This window comes from Rhincodon typus, chromosome 5, assembly GCF_021869965.1.
Source record: "Rhincodon typus isolate 14 chromosome 5, sRhiTyp1.1, whole genome shotgun sequence".
Classification (NCBI taxonomy): Eukaryota; Metazoa; Chordata; class Chondrichthyes; order Orectolobiformes; family Rhincodontidae; genus Rhincodon; species Rhincodon typus.
In genome coordinates, this window is record NC_063336.1 from 62,832,011 (window position 1) to 62,854,795 (window position 22,785).

Consider the following 22,785-nt stretch of genomic DNA (forward strand, 5'->3'; position numbering starts at 1 on the left):
ACACAGCAGGCCAAGCAGCGTCAGAGGAGCAGGAATGCTGACGTTTCAGGCCTAGACCCTTCTTCATTTCTTGCTCCTCTGACGCTGCTTGGCCTGCTGTGTTCATCCAGTTCTACACCTTGTTATCTCAGATTCTCCAGCAACTGCAGTTCCTACTACCACTGTCTAAACCTGGACATGTCTTGATATTACTTTATCATTGCTGTATTCCTATCCTGGATCCGCACCTAACAATATCATGCAATTACCCTTGAAGTGAATGCTTTAATGGTTTAAGGAGAAGAATTATCAGCATCTTCTTGCTGCAACTAGGGATGCGATGTAAACTCACTTTGTTAATGGTAGTACTGTCAATTTTCACTTCTCAGTTCTATCAAGAGGGTGTTTTTGCTTGCTTTAAATGAATGTCAAATGATCCTCTAAAATTAATTTCTTTTCATTCATTCACTGGATGAGGTCATCGCTGGCTAGGCCAGCATTTATTACCCATCCCAGAGGGCAGTTAAGAGTCAACCACATTGCTGTGGGTCTGGAGTCACCTGTAGGCCAGACCAGGTAAGGATGTCAGTTTCCTTCCCTAAAGGACATTAGTGAACCAAATTCCAGATTTTTAAAGAATTCAAATTCCACCATCTGCCATGGCAGGATTTTAACCCAGGTCCCCAGTACATTACCTGGGTCTCTAGATTAACAGTCCAACAATAATACCACTAGGCAATCACCTCCCCAGAATTTGGATTTTGTTCAATATCTCCTTCGTTTTTAAATATTTAGTAATGTTATGTTGTGTTACAATTCCAATTCCATCAGTTTTCTCACGCCAAATGTTAGTCAAATTGGTACATAATTATAGAGTCGTACACCATGGAAACAGACCCTTTGGCCCAACTCATCTATGCCAACCAAATTTCCCGAACTAAACCTAGTCCCACCTGCCTGCATTTGGCCCATATCCCTCCAAACCTTTGCTATTCATGTACTTTTCTAAATGCCTTTTAACTGTTGTAACTGGACCTGCATCTACCACTTCCTCTGGCAGTTCATTCCACATACGAACCACCCTGTGTTATGGCAGAAGATTCACTTGAGGGATCCAGGGCTCTTCCTGACTCTCAAGCAATGGTATCAAAAGTACGTACTTTTTGTACATTTGAAGATTTAACATGCAGATATCAAAGGTAATTCATTCTTTTTAGCACCTGCCGAAGATTTGACTATCCACGTGTTGCTTTCCTCATTTTTCCTTTTGTGGTAGAATGCCAAAAATGCTTCCTGATTATTCATTCTCACGTTATTTCTTTGTGCATTGATGCCAGTTTTCACACGAATCAGAGTAGTGTGGAGACCCAAGGTAAGATCACGTAAGATTCTGGAAACCAGGCGCACTATTCCATCAGTGCTGGGATTATCGTGATGAGTTTGACTAATGAAGCCTTTAATTGGCTTATCTCCTCTTGAAGGCATGTACTGCGTTAATCTACAGTTACAACATTTGCAGTGTTATGAACTGTGTCCAGAGTTCTGCTATCTCTTTTTTTCTTCTTACCTTGCACAGTATAAAATACATTTTAATTTGTATTTTTCATTATGACCCAGTGACATACTCCACCTTTCAGTTCTGGTAATTGTTTTTGGATTGTCTTCCCTTTCACCATGATGAGTAAGAGTCTGCAAAATGTTTACTAAAAACTTTAGTTGCTTGTTGTACAACTATTTCACCCCATGCCTGATCTCAGTATTAACCGACTGCCTTGTTTGTGCTTCTAACTTACTAATCCTACGAGGTGTCCAATACATGAAATGAGGTTGTTCAATGATTGGCTGGGATGTTCTTCTGGGCTTTGGCAAGGAATCTTTTCTGAGGGATCATTATCAGGCTGCCTTAATCTTGCATTAGCAAAAGGTGCCAGGCATTTGTGGAAGCTTGGTACTACTCTTCAGAGAGACCAAAACAGCCTTGTGGCCAATTATGCTCAGTTACTGCTCAGTGTCAGTATTCTGCAAGTAGTGGCAGAATTGTTCTAAACATATCTTGGAAGTTCTGTGTTAAAATTCTCCTCTTCAAAGCATCGATGGGTGTGTGATTGGGAAGCATAAAGTCTCCATTATATTGTCCTTAAAGTTGCTACTGATGATGTGATATTGCAGAAAGTTCCCCAGCTGACACAATCTCCAGGATATTCTTTGGGTCGTGGAATAATATTGCAGTGTAATGTGTTGTAAACATGGCTGATCCTTAGATTTTTGTCGTGTTCAGGTAATTTACTACATTTGGCCACATACCCAGGAAATTATCCCATCATGCTTTTTACAAATATGAACTTGACAAAGCAGTAGCTTTTGAGTTCAGATGTGTATAGGTAATCAAAATCGATCTCTGGACAGGACTGCAGAAACAGGTTGGCACCTCAAAGTAATATAGAGAGAGTGCTGAATTTTTGGAGGTGCAGACCTTTAGCTGAGACATCAAATTGAGACCTTGTATACCTGTTCAGGTGGGTGTAGAACATTCCATGGAAATATTTCAAACGAGAGCAGTGAATTTGACTTGTGCTTTTTCAACAAGATTAATCCCTCAACCAGTAGTTAACTGTTATTCATTGAATTTCTAATTGTGAGACCTTACTGCATGCAAATTAACTTTGCACCCGATAACAAAACAACAGTTTTCTTTTTTATTCTTCCATGGGATAAGTGTCACAGAACCTGTATTTGTTCCCCATCCCAAATGGTGGGGTGCAGATTTCCTGAGATACTGTTATCTATCTTTATTGACATTTTTCATGCAGTTTGCTACAAATAAATGTCTTTCTCAGCTTTTTCAGAGAGCGCTAAGATGTAAACTGTGTGGTTTAGATCTGAATTACATATAGGCCAGATCAGTCAATGGTAACAGAGTTCCTTCCCTAAAGGATGTAGTTAAATAGTTGAATTATGACAGTTGATAATAGTTTCATGATCACCATTATTCAGCCAATAAATTGAATTAATTAATTAAAAGTTAAATTCCACTAGTTTCTGTTGTGGGATTAGACGCATTCTTTTTACATTCATTCACAGGATGTGGGCATTGCTGGGAAGAACAGCACTTATTGCCCAATCCTTTATTGTCTTTTGAGAAGGTGGTGAGCTGCCTTCTGTGACACTCATGAGGGATAGACACACCCATGATGCTGTTAGGAAGAGAGTTCCTGGATTTTAACCCAAACTTCAAAACATTAATCTGAGTCTCTGGCTTCTGAGTCAGGTGCAGTCAGTATTTAAAAGCATATTTCATTTATGCTTAAGAATGAACCTGACAATGACTGGTTGTTGTATTTTCTAACATATCAGATAACATTGGTATTAGCAAGTATAATACTTTGAAACAAATTGGTGTGTAATTAGTTAATAGTTGGCTTGCTGTCTTTACTAGCTGTGGAAGTGAGTAGCTTTGAAATACAAGTCAACAACATTTGAATATCATTCTTTGCCTGAACTGAGATGGCTCTTTTTTTTTAACTGTAATAGTAGCAAGATGGGGCAATTGACTTCAGCATCAATAGGTTATAAAAGTTTTTGGCTAAGACAGCGAATGATGATTGGTCACTTTCGACACCCGCTGCTAGATGTATCCGTCATGCGTGCTTTGAGGACAGAATTGGACTCAAATGTGGCCCCTTACTTGTTCATATGGTTGATTTAATTATTGTCAATCTATCACCAGACTGACACAAGGAAGAATTCTCACTTGGATAGGCTTCCTCATGCTATATAACTGCATCACAGCTTTGTCGTAGGGTAGATATTCCTATCAGTCATTCATGAATGAATATTTAATGCATGTACTTTCTTATATTTATATTTAGTCACCGGTGTTAATTTACTTAAAGTCAAAGCCACTAATACAAAACAAGCACACAATCAAGTGTAGTGTGTGTGTGTTAAATATTTATATGTGAATCTCAACAGCCAGAGTATCTGCTGGACCTTGAAGAGTGAGTTTTTTTTAACCCAAGGAAGATGGCAGAATCTAGATTCTGGAAGAATTTGCCATTCTATTTATTTACATTAATTTCACATTATAACTCTCAATCACTTGAAACCTTTTCTTAAGTGATTAGGGTAAAGGGTCATACATGATAAATGCAAGGTATTGCATTTTGGTACAGCAAATAAGGATAGGGTCTTGGGTAGTGTTGGAGAACAGAGGGACTTAGGGGCTCAGGTACATAATTCTTTGACGTTTATGTCACAGATTGTCGTTAGGGTTGTTAAAAAGGCATTTGGCACACTTGCCTTCATTGCTCAGTCCTTTGGGTATAGGATTGGGAAGTCATGCTGAGGTTGTACAGGACATTGGTGAGGCCTGTTCTGGAATACTGTGTCTGGTTCTGGTAGCCCACTTATAGGAAGGATATTATCATGCTGAAGTGGGTTCAGAAGAAATTTACCAGGATCCTGCTGGGTGTGGAAGGTTTGAGTTATAATGATAGGCTAGGACTTTTTCACTGGAGAGGAGGAGGTTGAGAGGTGACCTGATGGAAATTTAACTCTATCTATACCCCTCATTATTTTATAATGGTAGTTCTTTTTTTCCCTAGGGTGAGGGATTTCAAGAGGAGGGGGCACTTTTTTAAGGTGAGAGGAGAGAGATTTTAAAAAAGACACAGGAGGGGCAAATTTTTTACACAGAGGGTGGTTTGTGTGTGGAATGAACTCCCTGAGGAAGTGGTGGATGTGTGTATGCTTACAGCGTTTCAAAGACATTTGAATAAGTACATGAATAGGAAAGGTTTGGAGGGGTATGGGCCAGGAGCAGGTAGGTGGTACTAGTTTAGTTTGGGATTATGAGCATAGGCTGGTTGGACCGAAGGGTCTGTTTCCATGCTGTATGACTCTGACTGTAATTGATTGTTCCACGCTTGTTGAGTGTTTCTAGCAATTTCCATTTCTCATTACAATTTCAGTAGGGCATCATAGCTGAGATGGGGTCATGGGGATATACAGCATGAAAACAGACGCTTCGGTCCAACTCGTCCATGCCAACTACTTATCCTAAATAAATCTAGTCCCATTTGCAAGCATTTGGCCCATATCCCTCTAAACCCTTCCTATTCATAAACCCATCCAGATGCCTTTTAAGTGTTGTAATTGTACCAGCCTCCACCACTTCCTCTGGCAGCTCATTCCATAAATGCACCACCCTCTGTGTGAAAAAATTGCCTCTTAGGTCCCTTTTAAATCTTTCTCCTCTCACCTTAAACCTACACGCTCTAGTTTTGGACTCATCCCAACCTGAAGAAAAGACTTTTCTATTTACCCAATCCATGCCCCTCATGGTTTTATAAACCTCAATAAGGCACCCCTCAGCTTCCAATGCTGTAGAGAAAATAGCCCCACTTTATTCAGCCTCTCCTTATAGATCAAACCCTCCAACCTTAGTAACATCCTTGTAAATCTTGTCTGAACCCTTTCAAGTTTCACAACATCCTTCCTATAGCAGGGAGACCAGAATTGCATGCAGTATTCCAAAAGTGGCCTAACCAATGTCCTGTACAGCCACAACATGACCTTCCGACTCCTATACTCAATGCAATGACCAATAAAGGCAAGCACACCAAATGCCTTCTTCACTATCTTGTCTACCTGTGACTGCACATTCAAGGAACAATGAACCTGCACCTCCAGGTCTCTTTGTTCAGCAACACTCCCCAGGACCCTACCGTTAAGTGTATGTGTTCTGCCCTGATTTGCCTTTCCAAAACGCAGCACCTCATATTTATCTAAATTAAACTCCATCTGGCACTGCACAGCCATCTGCCCATCTGATCAAGGTCCTGTTGTACTGAGGTGAGCTGCTTCTCTGTCCACTCAACTTTCAGATGCGGATGTTTGCAGGTAAAGGGACAACTGGAAAATGGGAAGCCTTCAAAAATGAGATAACGAGAGTCCAGAGACAGTATATTCCTGCTGGGGTGTAGGGAATGCTGGATGACTAGGAAAATTGAGATTTTGATCAAGAATAAGAAGGAAGCATATGTCAGGTATAGTCTGCAGAAATCGAAGAAATCCCTAGAAGAGCATTAAGGCAGTAGGAGTTTACTTAAGAAGGAAATCAGGAGGGGAAAAAAGTGGTCATGAGATAGCTTTGGCAAATCGGGTTAAGGAGAATCCAAAGGGATTCTACAAATACATTCATGACAAAAGGCTAACTAGGGAGAGAGTAGGGCCCCTTAAAGATCAATAAGGCCACCTATATGTGGAACCGCAGGAGATGGGGAAGATACTAAATGAGTGTTTTGCATCTGTGTTTACTGTGGAGAAGAATATGGAAAATAGAGAACATAGGGAAATAAATAGTGACATCTTGAAAAATGTCCATACCACAGAGGAGGTACTGCTGGATGTCTTAAAACGCATAAAGTTAGAAAAATCCATGGGACCTGATCAGGTCTACCTAGAACTCCGTGGGAAGCTAGGAAAGTGATGACTGGGCCCCTTACTGAGATATTTGTATTCTCGATAGCCACAGGCGAGGTGCCGGAAGACTGGAGGTTTGCTAATGTGGTGCCGCTATTTAAGAAAGGTAGTAAGGAAAAGCCCAGGGAACTAGAGACCTGTGAGCCTGATATCAGTGGTGGGCGAGTTGTTGGAAGGAATCCTGAGGGACAGGATTTACATGTATTTGGAGATGCAAATATGATGAGGAACTGCCAAGGGAACAATGTGCAGTTCTGAGTTTGTCGTTACAATTTAGTTTGAAAATAAGGTCAACATTATCGAACAGTTAAAGGAGTCTGCAGCCTAACTTTGAGCTTTGATTGCCTCTGGAATAGAACAAGAGAACGTAATGCTGTAAGAGATTTTGGAAAAGCTGATTTTCGTTCGTTTACCTCCATGCAAAGATGTCAGAAGCTATTATTTAGTTTGTATTTGTAATCACCTATTGAGAGTTTTGCATAACAATGCTACTGTACTTGCGTTTCAGGGAGGGAAAAGTTGGGCAAGCAGAGTTACCAGCAGACAATGTTGTACCACAATTATGTTCAAAGCTGTGTCTATGAAGTGAATTGCTGGTACTTCAATATGTCTGAAGAAAGCGGTTTCGGTTGTAGAGGCTGTGTCTGTTGTCACAGACCAATCAGTTCAAACCACTTCATTAATTTCTACATTTTGCAAACCTTCCAAATGTTCACAAAGAATTGCCCATATCTACATTCCTGCCTCTACAAGTATATCTACATAGAGGGTTAATGTAGCACTGTTCTCTATTGGAGTCAATCAACTTTGCTGATTCATCATAAAGAAATGTAACTACTGTAGATCACTATCACGTTGTAAAATTTGCTTTCATTCAGGGAATCGTAAATGGAACTCTTGGCCAGTGAATAGTACCCATATTACTATGCCTTTATGGATCACAAAATAGGGCTGAACATGAAGGAGTTACTTGTGACCATGCACAGACACTTGTGTATGCAGTGCTCTCTAGATTCGCACTCTACCATTCTCAGAACATACATATTGCACCATCAGGATCATAAGCCCTCCTACTATTTCTAAAACAATGGGATTCAACCTAAAGAAATTCACATCAAGCCTACTGCTTGCTTGCTTCCCTCTTTTTAGTCTTGAACTGCTGAAGTGAAAGCTTTGAATTATCCTGTATGGTTTCATTGCCAGGTCAGCTTGCTATCAGAAGAAACTGCCAGACTTCCTTCCCAATCATTTGCATGAATTCCAGGAGCTACTCCTTTGAATTTCTGACAGTGGCCTTCTCCTACCCAAAATTAACCACATTAGCTCATGCAATCCATCTACTTCAGTCAGAAGATTGACTGACTAGTTGGGACTGGAGATTTAAATCTCTTCGGCTTCACCCTGGGAAGATCTGGATTCTCCGCTGTCTGAATTATTCTGCTCTAATTCCTAAAGTAGCTAGATTTGAGGCTGAAGGATGTGATAAATTATCAGAATCGGTGAAGTAAAATTTTGTTGAAATGCTCTATCTGGGCATATAATTTCTGCTCTACATCATAATTGGATGTCATCCAAAGCTATTCTTTTTCTTCCATAGGTTCCTTGCTGTGTTCACAATAAGTTCAGCAATGGAGAAAAGCATTGTGAGTGACTGTGGCTCTGCTGCTGATAACCAGGACTTTGATGTTTTCAGTGCAATGGACTGGAAGGATGGAATAGCAACTCTTCCAGGGAGCAATTTAAAGGTCGTGTTCGAACAATTAACATCAAATTTTAGTTTATGTTTACTATAAAATGTGTACAGGTAGTTCTGCTATAACGCGTGTTTCCTTAAAGCAAATTGGCTGTAATGTGATTGATGAATAGTGGACACTGTTTGTATAATGCAAACTTTCTCCTGTATAGGTATAGTGATTTTCTATAGCTGTTTCCCTTTAACACAGTTTTCAAAGGCGATTTTCTATAGAGCAGGGTCACACAACAATGCAACTCGTGTAATTATATTCTGTAGATAGATTATGTGAGCCTCTGACTTGTAATTTTCTTACTTCATTTATATCTACTGCTGTTGTGTGCTATTGTTAGTTGTCACAGATGCGTTAATTTCGCGAAGCACAGCATATTTATTTTTCTGAATTCAAAATAACACATTTTGTGAATGGTATAAACAGTACGGAATAATCTCATTCTTAAGGTTTTTGTTGTATTCAGTTCAGGGTAAATGAGTTTGATGCTTTAGAGATCATCACAGATGAAACAGAAGTAGAAAAGATAAAGAAGGCGACTGCAACAACAACATGGAATGTGCCCACAGCGCAAGAAGGTCAGTAGAACTATGGGATGACTCCCATAGTTATTTTGTTGGGCATACATGGATCACATTTGAAAATATTTCTGTTTTTCTAAACTGATAATAATATGTGGGTGGATTTCTGCAGTACAAAAGTTTGTACTTATGAATGCAATCCCATACCGGGGTTAATTTTCAATATTTGACGTACAAACACTTCCTGTACTTGCAAAGGGGCTGCTTTATATTGTCCAGCATCGTGTTCCGACTTGCATACAAATTGACTTATGAGTGGACTCCCTGTTTGCAACTTGAGGACCATCTGTAGGAACTACAACCCGTTTCTCTCCGCCCACTTAAACTATATCAAATGTCCTATCACAACTGTCTAGGAGCAGGTGGCAGGTTTGTCTCTCTAATGGAAACAGTTGAATTTTTTTTTCTTCAATTTAAAAGGGCTCTGACATCTATATCATTTCAGATTATTATGCTATCAGTCCTAAACAATGTATCATTTAGATTTGAATGCACAGGAGCACCTATCCAGTAGGGTTGTGATGCATCACAATGTTTTAAGCAATGGTGGTCAATGTAGTGGTCACATTAGCTTTTCAGGACAGAGGCTATGATGAATCACTTCAGTTAAAACATCTGAGTTACAATACAGCATCTAATATTGACTTTTGAAGTTAGCAAAACTTCTAACAACTTGCCTGTCAGAAGGCTCTTGGCTCCTGAGAGGATTTCGCCAATGGTCATTAACTTGCCAATGAGGCAGGTTTTCTAAGGGCTTTCAGAACCCACAATAGTGCACAAAAATAGCTGGAGAGTAAATTCAAGTTTTCTTTTGGGCTGTCAGTGGTGACCTCAAACTTGGAAGAGAAGTGTGTGGGATTGTGATCCAGTGCCTTTCCAACTTAGAAAAAGACCCACATGCTTAAAGAGGGTGGGAATTTTGCAAATTTGAAATCACTGCAAAAATTATAAGATTTTGCCATTCTTGACTCCATTCTTGCCTCCTTGCTAGACAAAAGTGTCCAGGGAAGGAGGCATATTGAATGAAAAATACAGATTAACATATGCAAAAGAGCCGTTGGGAATACTGTTATCAGTCTGCTCTGTGTATATTCAAACAAACAATAATTTTAACATCCCCTGAAATGACTGAGGAGGTCAAGTACAAAGGCAACTTACCGTCACCATCTCAAAGGCATTTAGGGACATACAATGAATATACAATAGTGCTCATCGATGGACAACATCTAATGAATGACATTTAATTGAACTGTCCTTTTCTGGAATTGAATCTGACATTTGCCAGATCTGTATGGTTAGAAAGGTAAGCATGCATTTACTCATATGTAACTATCTTAAAATCCAGATATATTGATTTTAGTTTTGCAAAACAAAAGTCAATTTTTAGAAGTAAATAATGCCTGTAATTAAATCCTGCATATGTTAGTTTGTAGAATTTTTAGTGTACTATTGTAACAATGTGGTGTGTCTCCAAAATTAATATACTGTGTATATTTGCTGTTTAGCCCTGTCTAGAAATCCCATCCCAACATACCCAGAGGAGCCACCCAGTATGGATGGAATCCTTTGCTGTGAAAATTGCGGTCATTATGGGACAACTGAGGAGTTTGGTCACAGGAGTAAATTTTGCAGTGAAACATGTATGCAACAGGCAAGAGAAAAGTAAGTGCTAAGCATTTTTTGATGTGGTTTGCTAGTGCAACAACGAGGATACTGCTTTTTAGAATGATGCACTGGACGTAAAGGTGTGGACTGTGGGAAACTGAAAAATACTCAGAAGAGCTGGAGAGACTATTGGGTTAGCAAACGTATTACAGCTGAATTTAATATTTAATTAAGGATTTGTCTGAGATTTTCTGAAGCAGGGTCCTGAAGTCAACTTTCCTGCTCCTCTGATGCTGCCTGGCCTGCTGTGTTCCTCCAGCTCCATACTGTGTTATCTTTATCTGAGATAATACCTTTTTGGAGGAAAAGTAAGGTCTGGGAGTAAACACTGAATGGAAAGATAATTAATAGAAAAACTCTTGGATTTAAATGCAACATTATCCAACTGCACTCAGCATTTTTGGTGAAGTCATGAATGCCAATGCCTGTTGAATTTCGCAATGAGGATGTAGGTTGCAAGGATGAAGTATTAGTAATGAACTTCAGCAAAAACATTGGATCACCACCATCAGCGTACTGATATACATTTGAGTGCCTCATTATTGAAAATTCATCAAAAGCCATTGGCCTGAAATTTCTTGATCCTACTTAGATTGAATTTACATTGCTTTCTATGCCAATGTTGCCACTTGGGACTCTGCACCCAAATTTCTCATGAGGATAATTTGCTTATTCTGAAATATAAAGTCCGTGTCAAATGATTAGCAGCATCAGTAGGGGCCCAAGGAAACTCTGACAGTACACTCTTAAAAAGGGTAGATCTTACATCATTTTTCAAAATGAGACTTGGATGTTCGGTGCAATTGTTAGACTGATTATCTCTTTCTTTAAGTAAATAGTGTGTTTCAAGAAAATTTCCATTTTTCAACATGTTATCCACCAAGGAGGGGACTAGGAGAAACCTAGGTTTCTAGGAAGATTTGCCTGTAAAGTTTTAGCTAGAGTCTTGCACAACTACTATTTAAAATGACCAGATAAGACTGGATCTTGGGGACCAGGAAAGTCAGTCGGATTGAATTGTAATGGAAAGAATTTGCTAAGAGGTAACAGTGGCAGTGAGTGTCATCTCTGTAACTCCCAGTGCCTGTGAACAGTGCAGAAAGATGTTTCAATAACATATATCCAGAGCTGACTAAATATGTTATTTAATACACTGTAGACTTCTTTCTTGGCACCAACAAACCACCTTAAAACTTCAATTGTGCAACTGACACTTCAGCCAAAAATGGGCTTTACACCACTTCTATCATTTATAGCTTATATACATACAAAGCTCTTTAATCTCACAGTAATTGATTAAAAGAACCATTTTCAAAGATGCTAGATCAAGCAGTTACCTGCAGACACCCTCCGTTTCTATTGCTGTCATACACCCAGTGATGAACTGTATGCCGCACTTACCTTTACTGTTGTCTTTGCGTTGCAAGGTGATGCACTTTGTCAAGGAGGGAAAGAAAATAGCAGTTGTGAATGTATATGGGGATCCCTATTCAGAGAACTCTTCTCCTGCCACCCCAAACTCCTCCATAAATAGGATATTCAACTCCTGGACTGAGGATTGACTATGGTAGAAGCCAAAGTCAGCAGGTTATGCCACAGTAAGTTGAGTGCAAGCTATTATCTAGAGGGCAGCGCAGTGGCTCAGTGATTAGCACTGGTACCTCACAGCACCAGGGACCAGGGTTTGATTCCACCCTCGGGTGACTGTCTGTGTGGAGATTGCACGTTTTCCCCACGTCTGTGTGGGTTTCCTCTGGGTGCTCTGGTTTCTCTCACAGTCCAAAGATGTGCAAGTTAGGTGGATTGGCTGTAGGAAATGCAGGGTTACAGGGACAGGAATGAATCTGGGTGGGATGCTTTTCGGAGGATCAGTGTGAACTTGTTGAGCCAAATGGCCTGTTTCCACACTCTAGGGATTATAGAATTCAATAAGAATGTTCATGGATAACAACTTTGTACAATTAGCACAGATTCAGTCTTCCACTACCCTTAAATTCCATTCTGACTTTGTGTGTTTCTCTTTGGCATATTCAGTAAACCTTGAACAGCCTGTCACAGAAGAGATGGAAGATGTAAATTCTTTGCTGAATTTGCAAAGGGCTTTTACATTTATATAGACCATATCTTGATATTTCAGATTAGTGTCAATGTAATCACTGTATTAGGCTCCAGTACCTAAACAGGTTCTGGTGTTACTCAGTTATACAAAGCCAGATTAACTCACTGCCTTTGCTCTCTGGGGTACTAGAGAAGTCAGAACAAAATGAAGCTGTGAATAGTCTGTCTTGATGCTGCTTCAGCAGAAAAAGAGGCCTGAAGAGATGAAGGACTCAAATTCGTTAGATTTGTTGCCTAACAGATTCCCAACAGGTAGTGCAACGATTTCACAGACCTCACTTTCCTTTAACTGTGAAGTTTGTCTGAAAAACATGGCCAGCCAAGATAAAGTTTAAAATAAACAAAAAAGCCTAGGAATTATCAATAAATCTAGCAGCATATGTGAAGAAACAAGGGCAGGTCAGAACTTAGGAATACTGCAGAGAGTAACTCTCCTCTTAACTCCCTAGAATCTGTCCACCATCTGGAAGGCAAAAGTCAGGACTATGATGAGTGGCCTGCATGGGTCCAGTAACAGCAATGCTCAAGAAGCTTGACACCATCAAGGACAAAAGAGCTCACTTGATTGGTACCCCATCAATAAACATTCAGTCACTCCACCACCAAAGCTCAGCAGCAGCAGTGTGTACTATCCACATGTTGGTTGTAGAAAATTGCCAAGACGATTTTAGGCAACACCTTTCCTAACTGATGACCACACCCATCTCAAAGGACAAGGGCAGCAGGTACATGAGAATGCCAGTAACTACAAGGTCCTGTCCAAACCCCTCACCATCCTGAATTGGAAGAAAATCACTGTTCCTTCAATGTCGCTGGGTTAAAATCCTGGAATTCCCTCCTTTAAGGGCATTGTGGGTCTACCTACAACACATGGACAACAGAGATTCAAGAGGCAGCCCACACAAACTTCTCGAGGGCAACTAAAAATGGCATCAAATGCTGGCTGAGCCAGCGGCACCCACAACCCACAAGTGAACAAAATAAAGTTGTAATGCTTTGGGAGAGTAACCTTTCAATTGAACTACAATATGGTTAAATACAGCCTTTATAATAAAATCTAAATTGCCAACTTTCTTTTTGTTTGTATTGGGTACCTGTCAAAGGGCTCTTGTGTATGGCAGTGTCCCTATCACTGATCCAGAAAGGCTGGAAATGGAATTGGAAACTTGAAAATCCGGGATTAGCTATGCAGATAACTAAGCTGTTCTGAATAACTACAGCACTGGCATCTACCCAGTAAAGTGGACGATTGCCCAAGTATGTTTAGTCCACAAAAAGCAGGACAATCCATCCAGTCAAATACTACACTAAGCCTATTCTTGATCATCAGCCTACTGATGGAAGAAGTCATCGACAGTGCAATAAAGCAGCATTTGCAAAGGAGTAAACACCCCAATTCACTGATGCTCAGTTTTCATCGTGACCAAAGAGCTGCTGACCCCATTAGCGCTTTGTTTCATACATGGACAAAAGAGCTAAACATTAGAGGTGAGGTGAGAGTGACTGCCCTTGATAACAAGGCAGCATTTGACTGAGTTTAGCATCCACTGAATGCACGAAGGAAGACAGTTGTGATTGTTAAAAGTCAGTCATTCCAGTCTCAGGACATCATTGCAAGAGTTCTTCAGGGTAGGCCCAACCTAAGATCAGAAGTGGAGGTGTTTGCTGATGACTGCGTAATGTTTAGCATGATTCACCACTCCTCGGATACTGAGGCAGTCCATGTTCAAATGCAGTATGACCTGGCAACATCCAAGTATGGACTGATAAATAGCAAGTAACATTTGCATCACACAAATGCAAGGTAATGGTCATTTCCAACAACAGAATGTAACTATTGTCCCTTGAATTCAATGCTATTATCATTACAACTCCTCATTATCAGTACCCTGATAGTTACCATTGACCAGAATCTATAAATACCATGGCTCGAAGAACCGATCAAAGGCTAGGAATTCTGCAATAAGTTATTCACCAAAGTCTCCCCAAAGCCCCCTCCATCATCTACAAGACACCAGTTAGGGGGTTTAATAGAATTCCCGCCTCCAATTGCCCAGTGAGTGCAATTCCAACATTCATGGGCTCTACAACCTAGAAGAACAAGGGCAGTGGACATGTGGGAATGTCACCACCCACCAGTTCCTCCCCAAGCCACATACCATTCTGATTTTGTACCATATCAATGTTCCTTCATTGTCAATAGATCAGTATATTGAAATTTCCTTCTATCCTAACAGCGCTGTGGGTGTACCTATAACCTAAGGACTATTGCAGTTCAAAAAGGCATTTCACCACTAATGTGTCAAAGGTAATTCAGGATGGGCAATAAATCCTGTTTCAGCCTGTGACAGACTCATCCCACAAATGAAAAGAAGAGAATTTGAGGAGTATCTCAGTGTGAATCAGGAGTTATCTACATCCAACCTTCCTGGTCTCAAAGACGAATGAATGCAGTAGTAGACTGTTTGAAAAAAAAATGTTCATCTTGGTGTCAAGGGTATTTCTTGCCGAGTGCCTCAAAAAGTGGCTGTTTGTTCAGTTCACTTCATTTGCTTGTGGGTACTGTTGAGGGCTGCTTTAACATAATGGCATTATAGTTGACTTTTTTTTGTTCTGTATAAAGATTTGGTGTGCATTATTCCTCTTTCATGTAGAATGTTTTCCTTTCTTGCAGTCCTTACATGCAGTTTGATACTGCACTTACTCGCATTTGAATCAGACTTGTTTGTTTTTGGATATTTCTTTACTAATGTTTAGTGGTCACTAATGTTGTTCTATTTTGAAATGTTTTAATTTTACAGTTGTTGTACACAGTTTTCCTGTTTACCTTGGCCTTGTCTTAATTCGTGCTTAGTGCACACCAAGAGAGTTTGCACTCATTATGAAACTAATGCTGTTTTCTGGTCAAAGGTCTGTACCTTTTCAATTTTGTACCCTCATTGAAATTTCACTTTGTCTTCGGTTTCACCGCACAACAAACGATATTTATGTCCTCTTTGTTATTCAAACGTTGAATTCTCTCATTCATTCTCCAGTTTGTTTGTCATTGATGCTACATTCGCATGGGGACTGGTCCACATGAATGACTGAGATTTGTTCACTCAGCTGATGTGTTGCTACAAGACAGATCTTTGGTGTGAAGAAAAGGATGAAGATGAGTCTGCTTTGTTCAAAAGTGGAGGCAGTCAGTTTCAGAGCAACTCTGTGATATTTTGCTCTCTTCTGATGGCTTGAGACCATAATGCAACTGAATGGATCTGCAGTTTAGAATATTTCAGTGCCTACGTTTCCTTGCTGGTTGTGACCAAACTTGGCCCTTCCTGCTAAAGGACTTATGAAAGTGAGAGGGCTACTGTAACTCTTATTCCCCTCTCTAACATGCCGTGCAGGACACCACTGAAAATGTAAAATTGGCTAACCAGGTATTAGTTCTGTGACAGCTAGTGAAATTTTTGCTCTGGTAGGACAAATGATTAAAGCGCAGAGCATTACTTAATTGGAGGATAACAGCAGAATTGCCAAATGCAGAGGGATCTATGTGTTCTATTGTATGAGTGACTAAATGTTAGTATGCAATTAGGGCATGTAATCATGAAGATTAATGGTATGCTATCGTTTATAACGAGAGAAATTGGACATTAAGGACGTTATACTTCAGCTATACAATGGATTGGTGAGTTCACATGTACCATACTATGTGCAGGCTTGGTCTCCCTATTTAAGGAAGGATGTAAGCGTCTCACAGGCAGTTCAGATTAAGTGTACTAGATTGTTACCTGAAGTAGAAGCACGGAAGTTAAGAGCAGGAGTAGGCAATTTCTTCCTCCCATGAAGTCCTGTTGAACTTTTGCCTTTGTCCTTGTTCAGTCCTTAACTCTTGGTTCCATGAAATTTTAAAATCCTGTCACACATCCCTTTTCTGACTTTGGCCTTTTTCTCTGCTTGTCTCAGTATTGTCTCAGCTATTTGATTCCCCTTTTACAGTTAAAACTTACTGAAAAACCTATTTATTTAGAAAAAAGTTTCATTACCGTATTTTTCCTGGCTTGACATCCATTTCCTGGAGATGTTTTTTTGTGTCATCTCGAAAGACTTTTAGTTGAAAGTATTATGTAAATACAAGCACTATAGAATGCAAAGCAAGACAATGTCTGCACACTGGTGGACAGTGATTGCTATTGATGTACTCTCTCAGGCAACAGAATGAGTTCGATAAATGCACATATTTCTTTTCTTGCTTTCTGTTGTTCCTGTCAGTTAGGGGATTACAGCAACAGGTTTTTTTTTCTCTAACTGAAAGCTGCCAAAGGATATCTTTTCACTTTGAAAGGGGTGGAGATTTAAATCACTTTTTTTTAAATTCACTTATGGGAGGTGGGTGTCACTTACTGGGCAACATTCAGGTCATGACATTCGTGTTCCCAAGCAGTGTTTTAATAAATCTTAAATGCATAAGTGCGTTTTTCACAATGAGCAAAATTACTCTAACGCATTTCAACATTTAGATAATGCTGGTGAATGCAGTGATCAACTTACCTTTGCAGGATCAATCTGCAGTATGAACCTATCCACCTTATTATATAGTCTGTAACCGTGGAAACTGAAACAATGAATTCTGTTTATCTGTTTAAAAGAATTTCAGGAGCAAGTGTATTTTTTTTCCCTCGGTTTTCCAATTGGGACTAAATCCCTACGGTTCAGTACTCTGCTGAGAGGCCTATGAGGCCTATATTTTCCTATAAGAGGTGTTTGGACTACATGTTTATACAGTGGTTGCAACAAGCATGGGAATGATGTGTGTAACATGCTTACCTGACACCAGCAAAGACAGCCAGACACTGGATTGGAGGCAGGAATTCTGGAGTCTACCCCACCCAGTACACTTAACAGTCTTCCAATTTATCTGAATCATTTAAAATTCAGGGAGAAAGCAATTTTATTCAGCTTATTCACTTACTACTGATTTCGTTTATTCTTATTTTACTTCAGGATATCTGTTCTGAGAAAGGAACCATCAACATGCAACAATGAAGAAGTTGCTAGAGGCAATCGGAAAAAGAGACAAAAACCAGTCTCTGCTACAAGAGGAGACATTAAAGAAAATGGAGAGATGCTAAAGGAAGAAGAAGATGACATTGTATGTTTTTTTTTTCCTTTCTGCTTCAGAGAATAATCTTTTTACACTTTACCTTATGCAGAAACCAATCAGAAGGGTGTTCCAGGAATGCGTGCTGCAAGCAGACTAAATTATTAAATATTTCTCAGGATATTGACTCTTTAAAATATTTTGCTCATTCATCATAGACAAGAATACAACATCAAATTTTCATGAAGATGCTCAGTAAACTGTGGGAGCTGGGGAGCGATATGGAGATGTAGGGTCTTGCAAGTCAGCAAATGTTTAAATAAATTTTCCTCAAGCTATGAATTTCATTTCTACTTATCTGAAATCCAGTCAAACCCTCACTGGAACAATTCATTAAAAAAAAAACTAGATTTTCAAGTAATATTGTGGAAATGACCACTGTCAATTGCAGATGGATAAATGCTACCTCTAAAGACCATGTCTTTTGTATATTTATATATTTTTGGTTGTGGACTGAAATGTGAAAATTTTTTTTAAAAACCAAAGATTGTTGATGGATACTGCATTTTCCAAAATCAAGTCACCTGATACTTGTTGTAAGTGCTGTTTACACTGCTCTGTATTCAAGTAGAAACTGATGTTCAGCCATGTGGTTAGCACTACTGCTCCACCGTGCCAGGGACCCGGGTTCGATTCCTCTCTTGGGCACCTGTCTGTGTGGAGTTTGCATGTTCTCCCTGTGTCTGCATGGGTTTCCTCTGGGTGCTCCGGTTTCCTCCCACTGTCCAAAGATGTGCAGGTTTGGTGGATTGGCCATGCTAAGTTGCCCATACTGTCCAGGGATGTACAGGCTAGGTGGGTTAATGGGAAATGCAATGTTATAGGGTGGGGGAGCGGGGGTCTGGGTGGGATGCTCTTTGGATGGCCATTGTGGACTGGATAAGCCCAGTGACCTGCTTCCATACTGTAGGGATTCTATGATTGAGTCCTCCGAAATGATTTTTGGGGTAGACGATTTAGGACGGAGATGAGGAGACATTTCTTCACCCAAAGAGTGGTGAGCTTGTGGAATTCATCACCACAGGAAGTAGTTGATGCCAAAACATTGAATGTATTCAATAGGCGACGAGATATGGCACTTGTGGTGAATGGGATCAAAGGTTATGGGGAGAAAGCAGGATGAGGCTATTGATGATCAGCCATGATTGTAAAGAATGGTGGAGCAGGCTTGAAGGGCTGGATGGCCTCCCTCTGCTCCTATCTTCTATGTTTCTTTTTTCTTTATTAGGAGATGGTTTGCAGACAAGTTCTAGCTAATGGGCGTGTATGAATGGAGTTTGCAACAAGTAGCTAACTGGTCTTTATCATTGACAACTGGTCACTACTCTAAAGACCTTTTGCCCGCTAGCAACTATGATTTGGCTTCCAGTTAATGTAACAGCTGGGGATGCGGTTAGAACAAGATAGTGAGAAGCCATTAAATCTCTGCATGGAGGATAGCTGTTTCTTTTCTTTGCAGAGGAAAGCACATTAACCTCAAAGAGAGCTAGTTTTGTTCCCCAGCATTTGCTGTAAGTTGAATCTCTTAACCAGTGAGACATAGACTTACAAATTTGAATGAACCACACATTACCTTCAGCAAGTGGAAGGATCTGGAGATGTAGAGTCAAAAAGCAGCACATCCTGTCAAACCACATAACAATCTCGGTGAAGCCAGGGACATGAACTGCCTCCCAAGTCTCATTACACCCATTACACCCACATTTGATTTCCTGTATACATAGGTCTGTTTGTGTGAATGTGTGTAGAAGGAGGTTTACAAGGATGTTAGAGTTTTAACTAGTAGAGTCATATATCGATAGTTTATAATTACTTACTTGTCGCTGGAGCTTGCTTATTCATTATAAATAATTGTTCTTGTTGGTAACCTAGGTCTAATAGACAGGTGAATTAAAAATTTTTAATTTTTTTTGTGATAACTGTGGATATAGTGAGTTTCATTGTTGACATGCTGACTGAGTGAGGCATAACATATTGCTTTTGTAAACTGAGGTGATAATGTGAGTTAAATTCCTGCAATGGAAGTTGCTGGATATCAATGAGAGTTGAGATCATGGGCTAATTATAAATTTTATTGATCCCCAAAGTAGAAACTATTTCAAGCTGCCAAATGATTACAATACAGATAGATTAGAAACATTAAATACTGTGTAAATAATTGTAACTATAAGGAGCAGTTAAATTTTGGATGAAATCTGTGCAGAAGAACTTGCATTGTCATAAAATAGTTCCAGTTTTATGAACTTCTGTGGAACAGTTGATTTGAAGATTGGACATTTAATCTCCTGCTCAGTTTAATCAGTTGAATTTTGCACTGTGAAATTTTTGGTAGCTAAAGGATGCATGCTAGACCATAATATTGTTACAGCTGAGGCTGGAGGAATGCAGAGTCTCCCTACTTCCCCTACTCTATCGATCACAAAAAGTAAAAATATCATTCCCAGTTACCAAGATGGGCTATCAAATACTTGATTTAAATCAGGCTTTAAATATGTGGTTACAGCCATGGAGGGAAGAACTTCAGTGGAAACCATCAATGACTGAAGACAATAGCTTGATGCCCGATTAATGGCATCACAGTCCTTGAGAGCTGGAGGAATATGTTGCAGAGTTATCATTCGCTAGAGTTTGGTTTAACAGAAAGCAACACTATCTTTGTTTTGTTTGGACTGAAAAAATGGAGTGTTAACCAGTTCAGAGGGCAATAGACCAGAAGTAGAGAAATTAAATTGGCCAATGCCATGCTGGCAGTTCTTGGTGAGAAGATTAGATGAAGGTAAGAAGACAAAGTGAGATGTCTAGATATGAGAAAATAATAGTAATGGGTAAAAAGAGTCTACCTTGAAGGCACTGGAGTGGTAAAATTCTGGCCAAAAAATACACGCAAGCAAGGATGACAAAACAAAAGCTCAGCATAATCCTCAAAATTATTTGAAGTGGTGGCATAGGAAATGAAGCTGTGGACTTTAAGGATATATCCTCTCTGGTTAAGAGAGGAGCAATTTGGAAAGTGTGATGAATATAGTGCATGTTGATGTAATTGAAAGAAGAGATGGGGTCAAATGACCATAATGAGAAGAAAGATCTAAGGGTGTTGGTACCGATGAGTTCTTGCAGCTTGCAATCCTTCATGTCTCGAAGAGAATAAGATTTTTGGCTTTCTGCATGGAGTCAGACAAAAGAATGGAATACTATTCTGGATCAAGTGAACTTTAAGAAGAGTGAGTAGGTGGCTGGGGAGAGTGTGCTTGAGATGCAGCAAGAACCGTGGTTCAAGGAACTGTCAGTGTCTCTTAAGATGTTACATATTGTGGTTAGGGCAAAAAAACTGCAGATGCTGCAATCCAAGAAAGGCAAACATAAAGCAGGAAATGCACAGCAAGCCAGACAGCATCTAGAGGAGGAGAAATCACCGTTTCAGGTATTACCCTTCTTCAGGACTGGATATAGGGGTAGGGGGAGCTGCAGATAAAGAGGGGGGGGGGGGGGGGGGAGGGGAGGGTGGTGATAGGTGGACACCAGTATTAGGTACAACCTGGTCAGTTGATAGGAGGGATGAATTTGGTTGGGGGCTGGAAAGGGAGCCGGGAGGTGGGTGGGAAGGTTATTTGAAATTAGAGAACTCAATGTTAAGTCCTCCAGGCTGTAGGGAGCTGGAAGATAAGATGGTGATTCTCAAATTTGCGTTCTGATTCACTGCCACACTGGAGGAGGCCAAGGACAGACATGTCGGAGGGGGAGGGTGGTGGTGTCGTTGTGGGGGATGAAGTTGATGGGTGATGACAGGGGATTAGGTTAGCCGTTTTGGGCCAGGTGAAGATGTTCGGTGAAACCGTCACTTAGTCTACGTTTGGTCTCAGTGACATTGTGAAGACCACATCGGGAGCACCAGATGCAGTCGACTAGGTTGGAGGAGATGCAAGTAAAGCTCTGTCTCACCTGGAACGACTGTTTCGGGCCCTGGGTGGAGGTGGTGGAGGTGAGGGAGGTGGTGTGTGGGCGGCTGTTGCATCTTTTCTCCCCGCCCCCTGTCATCCATACAGCCCTCCACCACACCACCTCCGTTCAGTTCTAAGCGCCCCGCTCCAAACATAAAGAAAGGGTCTCCCTTGTCCTCACTTTCCACCCCACCAGCAAATCCAATGTATCATCATCAAACACTTCCGCCAACTCCAATTAGACCCCACCACCTGGAACATCTTCCACTCCCCTCCCCTCTCTGCCTTCCGCAAGGACCATTCCCTTCACCACTCCTTAGTTTGCACCACACTCCCCACCAACCAGTCCAACCTACCCTGTAACCGTAACAGACGCAACACCCGCCACACACCACCTCCCTCACCTCCACCCAGGGTCTGAAACAGTCCTTCCAGGTGAGACAGAGCTTCACCTGCATCTCCTCCAATCAAGTCTACTGTATCTGGTGCTCCCAATATGGTCTTTAGTACCACCATCCACCATCCACCGCCCACCACCCCCCACCGCCACCTTATCTGCAGCTCCCCCTACCCTCACATCCACTCCTGAAGAAGGGTAATACCTGAAACGCTGACTTCTCCTCCTCCAGATGCTACCTGTTTTGCTGTGTTTTTCCAGCCTTTTGTTTGTTTACATGTTGTGGTACCTGGATGTTCGAGTTAATCATACTTTTAGACATAGACATTCTATAAATCTGTATAATCGATCACATTGATTGCTGCTGACTGATAGTGCAACAATGAATGTGGCACTCTGGAAATACATTAGTTCATGATTCTTTATGAATAATACAACAGTATCTGTAGTTTGGTGGATCCAAAACATGAAGCTGAAATTTTTCGATGGCACGCACATGCAATAAAATTTGAGCCAGAGATAGTTGCCAATTAAAGAGCTTGACTGTGTGGATGGATGGACTTGTTGAAGCATCAGATAGCGGATGGGAAGTACAAAGCAATATAAGGGTAGAGCAGAACTTCAAAGTCTGTATTTATAGAAGTGGAAATGAATTAAGCACTAATTTAAAGCAAAAATATTGGAATTGAAAACTGAAAATACGCAGAGAGTCAGGCAGTATCTGTGGAGACAG

At 40.5% G+C, this 22,785-nt stretch overlaps 1 protein-coding gene across 1 annotated transcript in view; it reads left to right on the plus strand.

The window, feature by feature from the left end:
• LOC109912959 (L3MBTL histone methyl-lysine binding protein 3) overlaps window positions 1-22,785 on the plus strand; it is a 135,833-nt gene that overhangs the window by 17,262 nt on the left and 95,786 nt on the right. Inside the window, exons 2-5 of the mRNA XM_048597043.1 lie at window positions 8,060-8,207; window positions 8,674-8,785; window positions 10,294-10,450; window positions 17,561-17,708. Coding sequence (XP_048453000.1) covers window positions 8,091-8,207; window positions 8,674-8,785; window positions 10,294-10,450; window positions 17,561-17,708 — 534 coding nt within the window. The 5' untranslated portion in view covers window positions 8,060-8,090. The remainder of the gene's footprint in view (window positions 1-8,059; window positions 8,208-8,673; window positions 8,786-10,293; window positions 10,451-17,560; window positions 17,709-22,785) is intronic.